The sequence below is a fragment of the Clarias gariepinus genome, chromosome 27, assembly GCF_024256425.1.
Source record: "Clarias gariepinus isolate MV-2021 ecotype Netherlands chromosome 27, CGAR_prim_01v2, whole genome shotgun sequence".
Taxonomy (NCBI): domain Eukaryota; kingdom Metazoa; phylum Chordata; class Actinopteri; order Siluriformes; family Clariidae; genus Clarias; species Clarias gariepinus.
Window position 1 is genome coordinate 5,408,150 of NC_071126.1, and position 18,827 is coordinate 5,426,976.

Genomic DNA, 18,827 nt, shown 5'->3' on the forward strand with positions numbered 1-18,827 from the left:
AGAAATGAAAGGGTGAGTTCCGGCCAATGTACAGACAAAACCTTTCTTAACATTTTGCATGAAGCCAACTATATTGATTTTTATCTTTTTAATGTCGATTCATGTTATATGAATATACAACATTCTCAAGAAGAAAATTTGTGTATGACAAAGCAAACGTTTGCAGTCGTTTTTATCAGATTAGAACTGCATATCAGTGCTTAAGTACTGGTTAATGAACGACTCTTGCCTTCCCCAATATGGCGGCCGCGTTGACGCTTAGGAATACCAAAATGGCGTCTCTGTCGTGGGAAAGCAGATAGCCGTTTCTGCTTGATTTGCACGCATATGCTGTATATTCAATTAAATCTGGGCAATATCTGCAATAAAGGAAAAATTCCGGTTGTAATACGGTTTGATACTTTATGTCACTTAGCTAGCATTATTATTATTATTTTTTGTCTGTGTGTTTATGTCGAATCTGCGATTTTATGAGTCGTGCGCTATTTCCCGCAGGAACTTTTCTGTTTACCAGTGAGGGTGAGTATTGTTAGCTCATGTACAGTACATCACGTGAGTTTTAATGTATTTCGTTTTTAAAATCGTTGACAGTAAAAGGGGAATACTAAACGCTGAATATCTGCAGCAGGATAGAAATTGACGGAAATGACGGAATACTGATCACTGGATATATTTACGTGCTAGGGTTTAAAGCTGAGTCAGAGCTGATCAGAGCCAGTTCATGCAAATGTTAACACCTGATCCAGATCTACCTGGCTTTGAGCTCTAAAAAGTGGACACTGAACTACATTAAGTACTCTATAAAGTCAATATTTTATGGACACCTGATTAAAACACCCACATGCACGACTTGAATATCTGCCTGAAGTTTAACCTGCATCATAAGTGAAATCAAAATGTTGATTAAAAGCAATGTTATGAACACTTATGTCCCCTATTTAATAATCTACTTTAATATAAGCTACTAATAAGCTACTTATGCGATGTAAACAAGCACCTGCACTAATAAATGTTAAGTAATTAATATTTTCACCACTGAAATAACAGCACTGAAGTGGTCTAAGTAAAATTTAAAGCTGGACTTGTTTTAAGACTAAACTTAATCTATATTCAAGAAATGCAACTTAGCATAAACAAGGTGTAAACATGAAGTTTCTATATTCTTTCTTTCCCATTGATTGTAATAAGATAAAATGAAAGTAGATTCAAAATCGAATCTTGTTGTGAAATCAATATCATATATCGTTGTCACACCACATATACTTGTCATACTTTCACACATTTTCTTTTTCTTGACACGTTTCCTTCAGCGGTCAGTTAAAGATCTGTAGGTAGCATCACCGCCACCTTTACATCTCTCTCTCCTCAGCTTCCCTGTGAGTATATTTGCACAGGTGGCTCTTTTGAACACACATTTCCTGAATATATCTGTGTTTATTTTAGAATTTGTTGTGAATTCCGGGCCTTCATGATCGTGCCGAGGTTGGTGTGCAATGCTGTGACTCTTCGTCTTAGCGCCAAAGTCAGATTCCCCTGGTGTGCACCTACGATGGCCAGACCAAGCTCAGGTAGAGCACACTTACACAGAAAACATAAATAATAAAGGTATAACAGAAAATCAAGAGGTATAACATAAAGAAGGATGACATTACAATAGAGCAGGAAAAAAATAGCAGTTGGTTTGATATTATATAATGCAAAATTAAGTTCCACTTTAAAGAAGTGTATTTTTTAATCTATGTCACAAGAAAGAAGTGCTGGCACGACTGTCGGAGCTGGCGACCTGGAGTTAGTGTAAATATTACCTCTTTAGAATAAGTAAGAAAAAGAAATCCAGAAAATCACACTGTAGGATTTTTAAAGAATTTATTTGCAAATTATGGTGGAAAATAAGTATTTGGTCAATAACAAAATTTCATCTCAATACTGTTATATACCCTTTGTTAGCAATGACAGGTCAAACTTTTTTTTGTAAGTCTTCACAAGGTTTTCACACTGTTTTGTAAAATTTTGGCCCATTCCTCCATGCAGATCTGCTCTAGCGCAAAGATTTTCTATGGGGTTGAGATCTGGAGACTGACTAGGCCACTCCAGGACCATAAAATGCTTCTTATGTGTTTGGGATCATTGTCATGCTGAAAGACCCAGCCACATTTCATCTTCAATGCCCTTGCTGATGGAAGGTGGTTTTCACTCAAAACCTCAAGATACATGGCCCCATTCATTCTTTCCTTTACACGGATCAGTCGTCCTGATGGTTCCAACCCCATGCTTCACATTAGGTCTGGTGTTCTTTGGATGCAACTCAGCAACATGTTGAGTTTTTACCAAAAAGTTCTATTTTGGTTTCATCTGACATTCTCCCAATCCTCTTCTGGATCATCCAAATGCTCTCTAGCAAACTTCAGACAGGCCTGGACATGTACTGGCTTAAGCAGGGGGACACGTCTGGCACTGCAGTATTTGAGTCCCTGGCGGTGCAGTGTGTTACTCATGGTAGCCTTTGTTACTTTGGCTCTCTGCAGGTCATTCACTAGGGGTGAGATCTCGCGTGAAGCCCTAGATCAAGGGAGATCATCAGTACTAATAATTGCTCCTACAGTTGATTTTTCACACTAAGCTGCTTACCTGTGGTAGATTCAGTCTTCCCAGCCTGGTGCACGTCTACAATTTTGTTTCTGGTGTCCTTTGACAGCTCTTTGGTCTTGGCCATAGTGGAGTTTGGAGTGTGACTGTTTGAGGTTGTGGACAGGTGTCTTTTATACTGATAACGAGTTCAAACAGATGCCATTAATGAGTTGAGGTAATGAGTGGAGGACAGAGGAGCTTCTTAAAGAAGAAGTTACAGGTCTGTAAGAGCCAGAAATCTGGCTACAATGTGATTTTTTTTTTTTTTTTTCTTATTTTGTTTCTCATAGTTGAAGTATACAGTACCTATGATGAAATTTACAGGCCTCTCTCATCGTTTTTAAGTGGGAGAACTTGCACAATTGGTAGCTGACTAAATACTTCTTTCCCCCACTGTATGTTGAAGCAGCTATAAACCATCCTCCCATCATGCCAGCTTCTATTTTTCTTTCTTTTGACATAAAACAAGAACGTTGCAGCTTGAAATGTTACAGAGAAATTATAAAGCACACATTCCTCATGGTGATCAACACAGACCAGGTATAAATAATTAGACTCTTTCCTATGCCAAGTACAGCACTTAAAAAGAAGCACTGTAGAGCGTTTAAATGGGGTTTTGCTATAGAAGCAATGATTTATGAGATTTATGGGAACAGTGGTTAAATGTGTTCGGTTATTGGGAACATAGCAACTGGCAACTCAGGCTTAAGACTCTGGTAGTAAGCCAGTTAAACTTAATCTTCAAATTCATACAAACTCATACAACCAGCAGCGGTAACATGAGCTGGAGAGGTATACCTAATTTACAGTTACTTATGTATTCCTAAAAAAAAAAGTCACCTAGTTTGTCGCTAGTCACTTTTTGGAAATCGTCACGAAATCTAGTGACACTCACCAAGATTTCATAAACAAGAACACAGTAATTAACTGCCATAGATTGTGCATCTAATAAGGGAAAAACTTGTAAAAAGCAATCATTGTAAAAATAATGCACCTGCTTATCTATTGTATTGGCAAACGCACACTTGGAACAAACTGCAATGTCCAGGAAAACTTGTTAGGAGTGATGAAACCCAACAAGAATTAATCATAAGGGTAAATCCTGGAAAACATACAGAATAATGCTGGCATAAACATCACATTACAGTACCAGATTGCACAGGGGCTCATGGGGATGCAGAAAGTTAAACAGCTAATTCATGGTTCCACATGTCTGCATAATCTTATAGTGGTGTGTATGTGTGTTTGAAGACTTGGCAGCTTTTCGTAAAGACTTCGCTAAGGCCAAGCACATAGTGATCCTCACTGGAGCTGGAGTCAGTGCAGAGAGTGGAGTGCCGACCTTCAGAGGAGCTGGGGGCTACTGGAGAAAGTGGCAGGCTCAGGTAATACAAAATTGTTGAAATGTTTTAGAGACACCAGAAACACACTGACCATTTTAGCAACACAGAAACATACTAATAGTTAGTAGTGAGAACTTTGCTCTATAAACAGCCACTCAGTCACTGACTTCACTTTTTCATGATTTTATGCACGGCAGGTCTAAGATTAATAAATCCCATAAAAATCGAAATAGTGAAATGGATTATTTAATTACAAAAGGCTGAAACTTATTACAGTTAATATACACATAGTCAGGAATTTACTTAGAGTTTGTCGATTATTGAAATATTTGTGATTTTTTTTAATGCGCCGTTATTTCTGTAGTCTAGATGAATGTTTGAATACAAAATGGTACATTTATTGCCTACATATTGCTGATTAAATTACAATTATAGTATTTGTAAAAATAATTAAATGTGATTTAAAAAAAAAATAAGGGTCACCATTTTAAGAAAAGTCAAATTATTAGGCTGCATCACAGGCAAAGAAAACAACTAAAAATATAGTTTCGAGCAACGATGAGCGGGCCCAATTACCGTGCGCCAGAGCATTTTCATGAACATACAATGTGATGAGTGATCTGATGAGGCCAGATTGATGGGCTCGTCAGGGTAAGATGGGAAACGCATAAAGCGATGCACCCATCATACATGTTGGCCACTGTACAAGCCTCTGGAGACCTGGAGTTGCTTCAGTTGGTCAGGTCTAGACTCAGCAACATTATCGACCTGATGACCTGAATGTACTAAATGCCCAGATTATTACATCATTCAAGCATTTCTTTCCTTATTGCACAGAGAAATTCCAGGATTTTGAAAGAGTTCTGTGAGCATGATGAATCATTTTTACACATGAACTGGACACCACATTGTGTGCCGTAATCAAAGATAAAGGTGAATGAATGAAGTCTTAAAGGCTGTGATTTTTTTTTTTTCCAGGCAGTGTAAAAACCTGTTTTAATTTGCTTGTTTTTTTGCACAGGATGTCTGAAAAGCCAGAAACCTAAGAGAGTAAATGTACATTTACATACATTTGTGTTTATTTTATTTCACAATTTTTATTCTGTGCATGTTCATACTTATGCTTTACACATTTTCTTCGCTGCTCTTTCATGTTTTTGCAGATTTTGCACATCATATGTCTGTCGGTTTTTGGACATGCTTTATTATAATTGTATTAAATGTATCATGTATCTATATATTTTTTTCTTGCAGGATTTGGCCACCCCTGGTGCATTCGCTCGTGATCCATCTCTGGTTTGGGAGTTTTATCACTATAGGCGTGAGGTATCCTCATCTCAGTGCATGTTTATCTTGTGATTATGAGAAACTTTAAAAAAAACATGTTGCATTTAAGTGATTGCATTTGCTTATTTCTTGTGTCACTGATATAATCAGAATGCATAATTTTCTGAAATTGCGGTTAGATTTCCACACTTCTGGGAAGGCTTTCCAATAGAGTTTGTGTGTTTATTGTGGGGTTTTGTCTTCATTTAGCCACAAGAGCATTAGTGAATTCAGAAAAGGGTTGGGTGAAGAGGCCTGGGGTGCAGTCAGTGTTCCAGTTCATTCATACTTAGGTTGAGGTCAGGGCTCTATGCAGGAAACTCCAGCACTTGTACTCCAATCTTGGCACACCATGCCTTTATGGAACTTTTGTGCACAATGCTGGAGCAGGTTTGCACCTCTTCGTTTCAATCCTGTAGACTTGTATATTTCCAACGTTGTAGTAACAATTTGGGGAAGAAAGACACACTTTTGGCCATATGGTGTATTTTTGGTTAGCGGATTGGTAACACTGACTTGTGATGACTGAAATGGTTAATGCTGATTTCCATAGAAAGGTGATCATCCTAGACAATACAGTCTTTTCTAGACTTTATCAACCTGACTATTTAAAAAAAAAAAAAAAGCGTAATTTTGTTTTTTTCTCTTTTTTGTGCAGGTTATGTCCACTAAGGAGCCGAACCCGGCCCACCTGGCTATAGCTGAGTGTGAGGCCCGACTCAGCCAGCAGGGGCGCTCTGTGGTCGTCGTTACTCAGAATATTGATGAGCTGCACCGTCGAGCAGGTTCCAAAAACATGCTGGAGATCCACGGTGAGTCCAGCCCATCTAAGAAAAAAAATCCACACACTGATAACCTGATAATTGAAATAACCTGCTTACCTGTATTGTCTTCTAGGTAGTCTGTTTAAAACTCGCTGTATGAGCTGTGGTGAAGTCAAGGCCAACTACAAGAGCCCTATTTGCCCTGCTCTGGAGGGGAAGGGGTAGATACAGACACCCAAAAATACACACAGAGAAATACTTTTTCATTAAACCTTTATTTTATTTTTAATTTTCTTCCTTAGAGCTCCTGATCCCAAAGCCAAAGATGCCAGAATAGCAAAAGAAGATCTGCCCAGGTTTGTGTGTGTGAGACCAGAGCTAAAGAGAGAAATGAAGTTCTTTGCAGCATGTACTCTTTGACCTACATTGGCTTACATGCATCTGTAGAATAAAATATAAAATACGATTTATGCCTGGTGTATACTTTTGCTCAAGTCAAAGCAGAGCTTAACCTGTAGTCTATGCGAGTGGTTTACAGTGTTGTGAGTGTTAAACTTGCACATTAGTGGCTTGGTCACTCTGCAATTACACCGCCAAACCACTAGGTGGCCACTGGGAACCAGTTTTTCCACCACTTTGGTGATTTTTTTTCCCCTCGTGGTGTAGTGGTTAGCAATGTCGCCTTGCACCTCCAGGGTCTGGGTTCGATTCCCAGCCAGGCTCGATTCCCGTCTCTGTGTGCACGGAGTTGCATGTTTTCCTTGTGCTTGGGGGGTTTCCTCCGGGTACCCCGGTTTTCTCCCACCGTCCAAAGACCTGAGGATTAGGCTTAAATCTTATCCACAAAGGGGCGTTGTGGCTGCAGCAACCATTCAGAAACCTGATTTCTCTTTTTAAATCAGTTCATCTTGGTTTCCATTCCACATACAAGTGTGCCTCCTCTTTAGCTGGAGTGAAAGCCATTATCTTTATCTGCCATCTGCAGATAACCTTGATGACCTCTGATTTAGAAGTCAAGGGAAAATACTGTACAGTATATGCGAGCTGCTCCACTAGAGGGCAGCAGATAATTGTAAATGTAATGAATCTGGACCGCTCCTCTGGAAAAAAATCACCTTATGTTTTAGTGTTTTTTTTGGTATCAGTTTCTTAGTATCGTGACATAATAGTACATCTATAAAAAAAAATGGTGAGAAATCCAAGTTGATCACTACGGAGAGTAAACAGTATGCAGTATTTTCATGATGCGGTCTGTACTATTGCAGCTGACGCGTTCCCTTTTCCAGCCCCTCAGGTGAAAAACAACGTTGGCATTTATTCATTTTTGAAAAACGTGAAATAAAGTTTGTCCTGCATTTTCTCCATTATTTTAGACCTGGTTCCCAACCAACAGTTAGTTAGAGCTCCTCTATCATACAGCAATCCAAATCCAATCCAAAAGGGTAAATGCTGTCATGTGCTTCCCTCAGGACACCGCCAACTGGATCCTTTTAAAATGCTGCTCATGCTGTGTCATATGTGCCATTCAGCATGCAGGAGCTACACAGACGCCCAGGATTAGCTTGTATCACTGTGATCGATAGAAGAGAGAGAGGGTACACCACCCATTGCACTCTTAATGCAAACCCAGATAGCTGTGGCATTGTAGGTAACCACAACATTGCGGCTTTTCAATCCTGGAATGTCTTGTTTCTTTAAATGTTTAGAGATTACGATGTGATACAGTAATTCTGCAGCTTTCTGTCACTATTAGATATACTGCTGATGGTCAGCATTGCTGCAAAGGTGTACGGCTTGACTCCCAGAACACATGGCATCTTGTTGTTTAGAATATGATCCTCATCAATGTTTAGGCGTCAGCGAGGAAACCGTCGGAGTTTAAATAAAGCTCTTTGCTGTTCTCCATATTTAGCTCATTTGTTAAGGTGCTGTCGCATTTGTTTAGGTTCAGCAGAGGTTGATCATATCTTGAGCACCGCTTGATTGTTGGATAAATTAGTTAAGCACTCTTAACACGTCATCAAGCGACCGTTGTCAGCCCGTCTAACTAAATTCACCGATGCCTGCGGCGTCTAAAACTCGGTGCTACTCAACACTCAATTAAGTCCTAAACTAATTTGTCTCCCAGAAGATCATAACATTAAAACCAGTTGGCACGCTACAGAGACACAAGAATTTTTCTTTATTATATGTGATTTAGTGTAAAAGTGTGTCTTTGTGTGTAGGTGTGAGGCGCAGGGCTGTGGGGGTCTTCTGAGGCCTCACGTGGTGTGGTTTGGAGAGTCATTGGATCCTGATATTCTGTCCAGAGTGGATCAAGAGCTGGATAAATGTGATCTTTGCTTAGTGGTGAGTGTGTGAAGAAAGACGTGATGGTGATAAACCAGCTATACTTACTGATATCATTTTAACCTTGGTGTATATGCTGACATTTTTTTTGTATTTGGTAAATCAATATTTAATCCATTTATGCATTTATAGATATTTTTCTATTATATTTAATGATATTTTCTAAAACATCTGTTTAAACAACTCTGCAACAAAACCGCATAACAAACAAACTCCATCTGCAATGAATTGGATTACTGGAATATCAAATAGCTCGTTATTTATTTATTGTATTAATATGGTTTTATACCAGAGCATTGTTGAGCGCTAGATTTCTGGATGATCAGACCGGTTATTTATTTCTGTAACAGCAAGTCTCTGCCTTCAAGGAATATTTTAATGCACTGTTTCTAATACATTATAATTCTTATCAAATTACACAGTAATTCATATATAAGTTAGTGATGACGCTTTTAAATGTATTTTTTTTTTCTGGTTTTCTGATGTTCAGAAAATGTTCCTGATGGAGGGAGATGCCTAAATGTAAATGTAGACATGTTTTCATAGACCAAACAGATCCTATCAGATCCACAAACATTATTTAATGTTTATGATAAACAAACATGCATATGTTAAATTCCAGTGACTCGTAAATTATCAAGCATATTTATGGGACAGATGGCCTTTTTAGTTGGAAACACTAATAAGTCTACAACATGTGTCCTTTAACTGTGGTAGGAAATCAGAGCAGAGGTGGGCAAACTACAGTACACAGATCCTGTAGTTGAGTAACCCCAGGTTAAATATTACTCGAGTAAAAGTAAAAGTCCTGCATTTGTATTTCTACTTGAGTAAAAGTACAAAAGAACTCAACTTCAAATTTACTTAAATATCAAAATACAGAGCTTATAATTTTTATTTACTTAATTTCTCCCCTGTGAATGTGCTGTTTCATCGCTGAATGCAACCATCTCTGCTTTTGATTTCAAACTCCTGCTACATGATTGAGCATTTTACAGAGGGAAGGCAAAAAAAGCAATTACATATAATAGTCAGCAGGCGGCGATATTCTTGATTCAGATACTACACACCACTTTGGTTACAATATGGCAAAATAAAAAAAAAAAAAAGATATTTGCTGTTGGTTGTAGTGGAGTCAAAGTAAAAAGTGTCCACTAACAAAATTACTTTAGTAAAGTACAGATAAATAATAAAGATAAAATCCTTTCCACCTCAAACTTTATGCACACAGACGGAAGGCAAGGTTTAAATTTCAGAACTCTGGACATGGGAGGAAGCTGGTCTAACTGCTGAGCCACTGTCCCACCCACAACTTTTATAAAAGGCAAGATTCCTAGAGAGCTGAAAACAACAAATCTTTGAGTGAGTGCCTTCTAAGCACAGCTTGTGCTAAAACTTTCAGTAGAGAATGTGCCAGCTCTGCCATCGCAGAATGTCAGCTAATTTAAACACAGAATTAACTCATCAAGTGTTATAGGGTGCCATATCTTTTGCCCTAATCATATAGTATTATTTGTCTTATTTTTTTAAATCATTAATACAGTATTGTTGAATCATTAATACAGTATTTTTCTGGACTAACTGGATTTCTCGTTGGATGAGTAAATGATGCTGCGGCTGATTTATGAGTAAAATCTTTCATATCCAGTTTAAGAAACAGGACACTTAAATGCAACTATAATTAAATATAGAGTATGACATGTTGTTGTTTAATTAATAAAACGTTGTGTTCGTTGCCAAATTGCTCTGGTGTAAGAATTACTGGCAAATAATAATTACTGGCCAGCGTGTTGATCTGCTATTCTTTTTTTTTTTTTTTTTTCCCCATTCCAGCACCGCACAATCGGAGTCACACAGGGCTGTTTCTTGCTTTTGCATCAGATATTTAAGCTGTTTAATTCTCTGTAAGAGGCCAAAAAATACACTCTGGAAATGTCGGCCAATGCCAAAAATACCCGGTGGACATTACGTAACGGTGGAATAGTTTATTCTAGTACTGGGTATGAAGTTCTGTGGTTTGTATCCCTAACTAAGTTTATAGTTTAATTGTTTGGGATCTCTGGGAGATTTACAAGTACTCAATATAAACTGTAATATAATTAATCCTGCCAGCTCTGTTAGATCATCGTGAATACAAGGGTTTTCTGAAGTCGTGGAAGAAGAATCTTCTTGAGTGTTGCTCATGTTGTACTCCTCTTTTTTTCTTGTGTGTTTGTGTTTGACCTGAGCATTTTCCACAGTCATTTGCAAGCAGTCCTTTGATCACAGTACTGTATAGTACGAGGAAGATTATTGACACACACTGTGCAACATTTGTATAAGGGTGTCAAAAATGATTGATTATTTTTCCGATCAGTCAATTATTTTTTATGGTTGATCTTGTGATACATTTCTGGTTGGGTGATTTTATCCTTTTATTAACTGGCCATAAATAATGACCAGAACTTTGGTCTTTGAAAATTCTAATTGAAAAATTTGGGTATGACAGGAACACAAGCTCCTATATTCATGAGCACAAAATCTCTAAGGAGGAAGGCAGGAAAGGACTGCGGAAAACAGTCAACACTATACTTTTACTTTTTTTTTTTTTTTTTTTTAACTGGAACAAACACTACTGGCTTAGGAATAGTAGCAAAACATGCATACTGCATCTTTAAGTGTGTGAATGTGTGTGTTCTCTGTTCCCTTGTCTCTAGGTGGGTACCTCCTCGATAGTTTACCCAGCAGCCATGTTTGCTCCTCAGGTGGCAGCTAGAGGAGTGCCTGTGGCTGAATTTAACATGGAATGCACACCTGCCACCATGCGCTTTATGTGAGTCGTACACACACTCACACAGAGAGAGAGAGAGAGAAAGAGAGATTTGTTTACCTGCATGCTATTCCAGTCTTACTCTCAATTGTGTACGGTCTGAAATACACCCAAGAGATATTATACTTTTTTTTTTCTTTCTTTTTTTTTTAACTGAGAGACTCATTCACTCATAAACCAGACATTAAACACTGTTCAAACTGAATGCCTGTGAGGTGACTCCATCCTGTTTTGAGGAAGTGTATGCACTACTTAATGCACTGATAAAAGATGTTGCAATATTTCCCCCTTCTCTCCTTCAGGTATCATTTCGAAGGTCCGTGTGGCAGCACTCTGCCTCCTGCCCTGGCACCCCATGAGAGCGAGGGTGTCTGAGGAATCTAGAAACCTGAAGCAGCTGGTCCCGCACTTTATAACAAACAACAGGTCTATATGTTGTGTAGATTGTTCTTTTTTTTTCTTGTCTTTGTCCCTGTACTAGTTCTTGATTTGGTGTGAAGGCAAATGTATTGACAAAAACTAAATTAATCAAAAACATTAATGAATTAAATATATTCCTTATATAATGCCTGTTTTTTTTAATCATAGTTATTATCAGCAAACTTTTGATAATATATCCAAACATTTTGTTAATGTTAATTAGTTGCCTTGAATATGTTCCCACCCCTAAGCTGCAGTACATCACTTATTTTTGGGTGAGTGTGTAACAGTGGTGGTGGCATGGTGCCTTAGTGATTAGCACTGTTGCCTTGCACCTCCAGGGCCTGGGTTCAGTTCCACGCCAGGTTTGATTTCCTGTCTCTGTGTGCTTGGTGGGTTTTCTCCAGGTACTCCGGTTTTCTCCCAGAGTCCAGAGACATGCAGATAAGGCTAATTGGCATTCCCAAATTGTGTGAATGAGTGTGTCCTGTATGTATGTATGTGTGTGTGTGTGTGTGTGCCTTGCGATCGATTGGCACCCTGTCCAGGGTGTACCACACCTCGTGCACCAAGTCTCCTGGGATTGGCTCCAGGTCCCCTGCAACCCTAAATACAGGATAAAGCGGTATAGACAATGAGCGAGTAAGTGTGTGGTAACACTGTTTTCAACCTCAAAATACAGTATTCTGTGCAAGTCTGATATTTCATTTTAATGGATTTCAGTTAGAAAGTGACTGGGATCTGACAATGACTTCATTTTTGTTGTGTTTGCTCACACTAAGTTCACACATCTTGTGACATGAACAAAAACAATATCTCCTTCATGCCATCTTGGTCACAACATACAGTGCCATGAAAAGGTATTAGCTCCTTCCTTAATTTTTATTTATTTATTTATTTTTTTTACAAATTTATTACACAAATAATTCAGATCATCAAAAAAAAAAATTATATTACACAAAGATAACCTGAGTAAATACAAAATGCAGTGTTGATTTGATGAACAGTGGCTTTCGTCTTAGCACCTATCAATGGATGCCATTTTTGCCTATTTTCTTTCTTCATCAGTCAGTCAACATTTATTTATATAGCAATTTACAGCAACCTAAGTTGAACCAAAGTACTATACAGCATTAAAAAAATAACAATAAAATGGTAATCAGAAAAAAATTTAGATGGAAGAAAAAACACATAAAATTATAAGAAATACATAAAATATTTAAGTTTTGCCTTAAATGGAAAAATGACCAAAATGGCAATAAGGTAGAAATAAAAAATACTAAACAAAGTAAAACATAAAATTATATATATACGATGGTGATGTGATATACCGACCCCCCACCTCCAAATCGATCCCGCTCCAGGGTACAGGCCTTGGTGTAACGCTCATTCCTTCGACGATAAACACGAATCAGTCCATCACCCCTGGTAAACAAAACTGTGACTCATCAGTGAAGAGCACTTTTTGCCACTCCTGTCTGGTCCAGCGAAGGTGGGTTTGTGCTTTGTTTGTTGCTGCTGGTGATGTCTGGTAAGGACCTGCCTTACAACAGGCCTACAAGCCCTCAGTCCAGCCTCTCTCAGGCTATTGCGGACAGTCTGAGCACTGATGGAGGGATTGTGTGTTCCTGGTGTGACTCGGGCAGTTGTTGTGGCCATCCTGTACCTGTCACGCAGGTGTGATATTCGGATGTACCGATCCTGTGCAGGTGTTGTTACACGTGGTCTTCCACTGCGAGGATGATCAGCCGTCCTTCCTGTCTCCCTGTAGTGCCGTCTTAGGCGTCTCACAGTGCGGACATGGCGATTTATTGCCCTAGCCACATCAGCAGTCCTCATGCCTCCCTGCAGCATGCCTAATGCACGTTCACGCAGATGAGCAGGGACCCTGGGCATCTTTTTTAGGGTGTTTTTCACAGTCGGTAGACAAGTCTCTTTAGTGTCCTGTGTTTTTAGAACTGTGACCTTAAATGCCTACTTTCTGTAAGCTGTTAAGGTCTTAACGACCATTCCACAGGTGCATGTTAATTGATTATGGTTAATTGAACATGCATGAAAAACACTGTTTAAACCCTTTACAATGAAGATCTGTAAAGTTATTTGGATTTTTACAACATTATTTTTGAAATAAACAGTCCTGAAAAAGGGACGTTTCTTTTTTTTTGCTGAGTTTATATATATATAAGAACACACAAAATTATAAAATATCAAAAGCCATTCTGAATAAGTAAGTCTTGAGTTTTGTTTTAAACAGAGGCAAGTCAGTATTTAACGTAGCTCAGGTGGAATGGTGAAATGGTGATCCAGAGTTTAGGACCAGCCACTGCAAAAGAGCAATGACCCCACTGTTTGAACCTTGACCGACAGACCACTAGTAAGTTTTGGTCAGTAGAACATAAAACTCTACCTTGTTGATAAAAGCTTACTGTCTCACACAAATAAGGTGCCAGACCATTACCTGCACTAAAAACAAACATCAAAAGTTTAAACTGAATCTGGAACTTAACCGAAAGCCAGTAAAAGGAAAACAGGATTGGTGTGATGTGATCATGTTTACGAGTATTATTCAGCATACAAGTTGCAGGCAATGCACATGAGCTTGAGGGACTCCAACATAAAGAATGTTGCAATAGTCTAGCTGCGAACTAATAAAAGCGCGAATGGCTCTCTCCAGGTCACAACGATTTAAAAAGGGCTTGATCTGTGAGAGGGGGCAAAGATTGAGAAAGCCTGCCTTCACAACAGAGTCAATGTGTCTGAAAGTTTAAACTGCTGTCTAAAGTCACCCCCAAATTTTTGACTGCTTGGCTAAAATGAGGGCCCACGAAATCAAGACCAGCAGTAACAAAACTAGAAAAATTAGAGGTGTTTTACTCTCGTTTACACAGAGACAGTTCTGCGACAGCCAAAGTTTTATGGCATGCAAACAACTATGGATCGATTTAAGTGCATCAGAAGAATTTGTCACAACTGGCAGATACAGTTGTAAATCATTTGCATACAGATGAGGGCATAGAGAAAGGACATATATCAAGACTATTAAGGTAGTGTTAATATTCTGCGTAACAGATCTTATCAACAAAATGCTTGAGAAATTCATCTCAAAATGACCTTGATACAGTACATGTTTCAGAACATTGCAAGATGGATTTGTAACAGACTGAATTGTACTGAATAACACCATAGGACGATTACAGCTGGTAGAAATAACCAGAAATAACATTTGACATGTACGCACATTTAGTCTTTCTGACTATCAAAAGGCGGTTAAAGAAGCTATCACGAAGTATACCCAGTGAAACTTGTAATTTGTTCCTCTTCCACCTGAGCTTGGCTTTTCTGCAGCGCTGCCTGAGGGCACATGTAGTATCATCAAGCCAAGGGTCTGGTTTGGTTTTCATGAGTAAGTGTGATGGAGTACAAAATCCCTGAGCAGGTGGATTAAGAGGGCGGAGATAAAATCCTCCAGGCACTGGGGAAAAGCTAGTTTATTCTATATGTGTAAAAACTAGTGTGGTTATAAAGGCATCCGCAAACTCTCCAGCTGTGGTGGAAGTAATGGAACGGTGGCGCCAGGCTGGAGTAAAAGATTTGGTGGTAGATAGTGGAACAGTACATTCAAAGATTTACAGGGAAGTGGTTAGAAATACAAATATAATTTTTTTCTGAGATGGATATTGGAAGTTCATGTGAAATTACAAGGTCCAGTGTGTGGCCATGTTGATACATAGGGCCATTTACTGATTGTGTCAGGTCAAAGGAGTTTAAAAGACTTTGTAAGTCATTTACCAGTTGACTGGATGGACAACAGACATGAATATTAAAATCTCCACAAATTTGTAAACTGTCATATTCTGGCAATAATTCAGAAAGTAACTCTGAAAACTCAGAGATAAATTCCTAATTGTATTTAGGTGGACGTTCAATAATAGCACACAGTACAGGACATGCAAACTGAATCAAAACCAGTTCTAGCTTAAAGCTATTGTAGCTTTTACACAGGAGTAAACGGCAGCTGAAATTTAGTTTGAAAACCTCCACCGCAACAGGACACTAAGGAATGAATAGCTGGAAGATTGTTCGGAATGAAAGTCTTATTGTTAAATCATAAAAACTGACTTTAACTAAGGCAAGTGAGGCCTGCAGTTGTTCAGATGTTGTTCTGGGTTCTTTTATGAGCTCCTGGATGAGTCATCGTTGTGCTTTTGGAGTCATTTTGGAAGGTACTTCTGCGAAGGTTCCAAATTCCAAATTTTCTCCGTTTGGTGATAATAGCCAATTATTTTCATGTCAGTTACATACTTACTTTCTCATCTGTTCTTTAGATCGTGTTGCTTTTTCAGTCATTTAGTGTGCTTTTCTTTGTCAGGTTCTATAAAAGTAATTTCCTTATTACATTTATTGATAAATTATTATTTAAAAATGCATTTGTATTTACTCGGGTTGTCTTAGTGTAATATTAAAATTTGTTGATTTTAATTATTAAAGTGTGAAATATGAAAAAAACACAAAAAAACATTCAGGAAGGGGAAAAATCTGTTTTTTTTTTTGCGGCACTGTATACGTTGTAATGTAATTGAATAAAAAAAACAACAACCTAAACAGACCAATGAAATTTATCACATACACAAAACTTGGGGTAAATCCAGCTGAATTTGTAAATTGTTGTGTTTCTTGAAATATAATTTAATTTTAAAGAAATCTTATAAACATTGAATTTCTAACCCCCTATGTACATTTCTTTTATGCATCTGTTTCAAAACAAATCTGTGCAATTAAAACTGTAGTCTAATGGAACATTAGTTCAGTTCTCTACAACAGAATCTTGTCAGTACTAATTAGTTTCTTGCATAAACGAATCCCAAGCTGCCATTTATTTCTGCGCAGTCACTGAGTAGTCAAATATAATAAAGTAGTTCATTTACAATCTGTTAAAACGAGGTATTGAGTTGCATGTAATTGTTATGCTCCTATCAAACAAATTATTATGTAATGGCTGACTGACACGGAAAATGTTGCTCTGAGTAAAGGTTTCTTAGAGAGATCTTATTGAAACGTTTCTTAACTCAACTCACTTTTTTTTTTTTTTTTACAAAATAATTTAATGTTTTGTAGTTTTATGGTAGTCTTAATAAAATGAGATAGTGTGTCATGTCATATTCTGGCATGAATTTATAAAGTACTTCTGAAAACTCATGAATATGATATGAGATAATGTGTCAAAGCTCAATGTTGAGACCTTATCTTTAACTTCTTTAACCTTTAGTTTTGCTACTTTCTTTCAGTCTATTCAATGATAGTTTCATATGTATATAACAGATAAAGCGCTGGTTGTTTCCTTGGTATGGCAGAATCTTTCATCTGGAGTTTTGCAAATGTAGGAGTGGGGATGGTTTTGTTAAATAGTTACACAAGTAGTATTTTAGAGCTTTTTATTTTCTTTAAATTACTTGCCGATTAGTAATTGATTTGACTGAAATTTCCCTGTAAAAAGGGCATGAGTAGAATTTGTATTGATCATTTGTTGTTCGATTTGTAGGCAAATTTAGGTTAAGGTGTGGTGAACCACTGTAATTTTTATTTTGGAAATTCTTACTGCTGTGCAAGCTACTGTCATTCTTTTTGTGGAAATAGTGTGTGTTTGAGGGAACATGAGGTCACCTTGATTTTTGTCTCAGCTGAATTCCATGATCTAGGTGAAATCCCCTCCTCCTCTTTCTCTCTCCATGGTGAACTGTCACAGTTTGTAGAGACGCAGGTGAAAGGCACTATTGTGTTTGACACAGAGTGGAGTCGCTATGAGTGGAGCTCTCAGCAGCACACAAGTTAACTGACTGGGTTATGACATATTTCTCTCTGGATAAGTGTTTAGTGCTTTAAATAAATAAAATTTGCCAACTTTTGTTGATAAAACATTGTCAAATTCTCTATTTATCTAACTAACCTGGGCCATACAGTACTGTATAACTGATTTTTTATTTTTATTTTTTCCTGTTTGCGTGTGTGTGGTCTCTAGGTGACACTGTGGCTCATTAGCTTCTGTGGTGATGAGCGAGGTGTTTGCAGAGAAGACTCTCTCTGCTCCAAAAATAACACCATTTCCTGTCCATTAAACCGTGATTTCACACCAATCTGAGCTTAATGACACACACACACACACACACACAATGGGAATCTCTAATGACACACAAAGATTCAAATCCATTGCGGCAGACAACACCCGGTCTTATACACACACTCTTCCATTAAATGTCGATTTCACACCAATCTGAGCACCACCTCAGCCTGGGCTTGCTGGAAGAGAGAGGCAAGAGGGGGAGGAGCGCATACTGCTGATTGGAGTCACACTGTTTCCTGAATGCTGCTTTCCTCCTGATGCGAATATTCAGAAGTGACCCCTACTGTGTATGTACATGGCACATCAAGGAAGAGTAGCAACATGAGCCACCTGTTCTCCTAACAGATGAGTCTCGTGCAAGTTTGTCCCTTCAGAATGAATGAATCTAGCTTTTCTGTGAATGCTCAAGCTTTAATTTTCCACAAAGACATGTGAAACAGTTATCACTGAATGGTAAAAAGGGATGAATTCTTATCTTGCTTTTACTCTATCTCTCTCACTTGTAGCAAAACTGCTGAATTCATAAATTTTACATGTGCCTTTTTATCGTTCTGACCCAGAGGGACAATGATCTGGCCAGGTCTAAAAGCCTATTGCTTTTTCTTTTTTCTAGTTTCACAAAAAATTATTTATACGGTATAGCATTACTGCCTTACAGCGCCAGGCTTGCTGGTTTCATTCTAAGCATAGGTTACTGTCTTTGTCTGCAAAAGTTTTCTCTGAGACCATCAGTGTCCTCCAACTATCCAGTACATGAGTGTATATTGCCATGTGATGGACTGGTGTCATATTAAGGGTTAATTCATGTATAGATTCATGCATAAATTAGTTCATACAAAAAAAAAAAAATATATATATATATATATATATATGAAAATTTGGAAAAACTTTTGCCCGCTGCTGCTGAGCGTGTAAAATTTAGGGATAACGCTAATTAGTATAACCCTAAATAAAATCGCTGAAAATGTTATATCTTGTAATTGTACTCTGCATATTTACAATTTCAAGTTTTACTTCTAGTGTTAATATTATTACAATGGCAATTGCCAAGGGATGGAATATATTACACA

At 38.0% G+C, this 18,827-nt stretch overlaps 1 protein-coding gene across 2 annotated transcripts; it reads left to right on the top strand.

Moving 5' to 3' along the window:
* Nucleotides 1–363: 363 nt before the first annotated feature.
* sirt5 (sirtuin 5) lies at nucleotides 364–12,856 on the top strand. Of its 2 annotated transcripts, none has more exons than XM_053489298.1 (10): nucleotides 364–519; nucleotides 1,444–1,568; nucleotides 3,880–4,013; nucleotides 5,226–5,297; nucleotides 5,956–6,109; nucleotides 6,195–6,282; nucleotides 6,364–6,417; nucleotides 8,287–8,410; nucleotides 11,107–11,222; nucleotides 11,522–12,856. In XM_053489298.1, the coding sequence occupies exons 2-10, from the start codon at nucleotides 1,469–1,471 to the stop codon at nucleotides 11,592–11,594; spliced, it is 915 nt and encodes a 304-aa protein (XP_053345273.1). In that variant the 5' UTR covers nucleotides 364–519; nucleotides 1,444–1,468; the 3' UTR covers nucleotides 11,595–12,856. The 2 variants fall into 2 exon arrangements, with proteins under 2 accessions (XP_053345273.1, XP_053345274.1); XM_053489299.1 differs by lacking the exon at nucleotides 364–519 and adding an exon at nucleotides 1,018–1,376.
* Nucleotides 12,857–18,827: the final 5,971 nt, after the last annotated feature.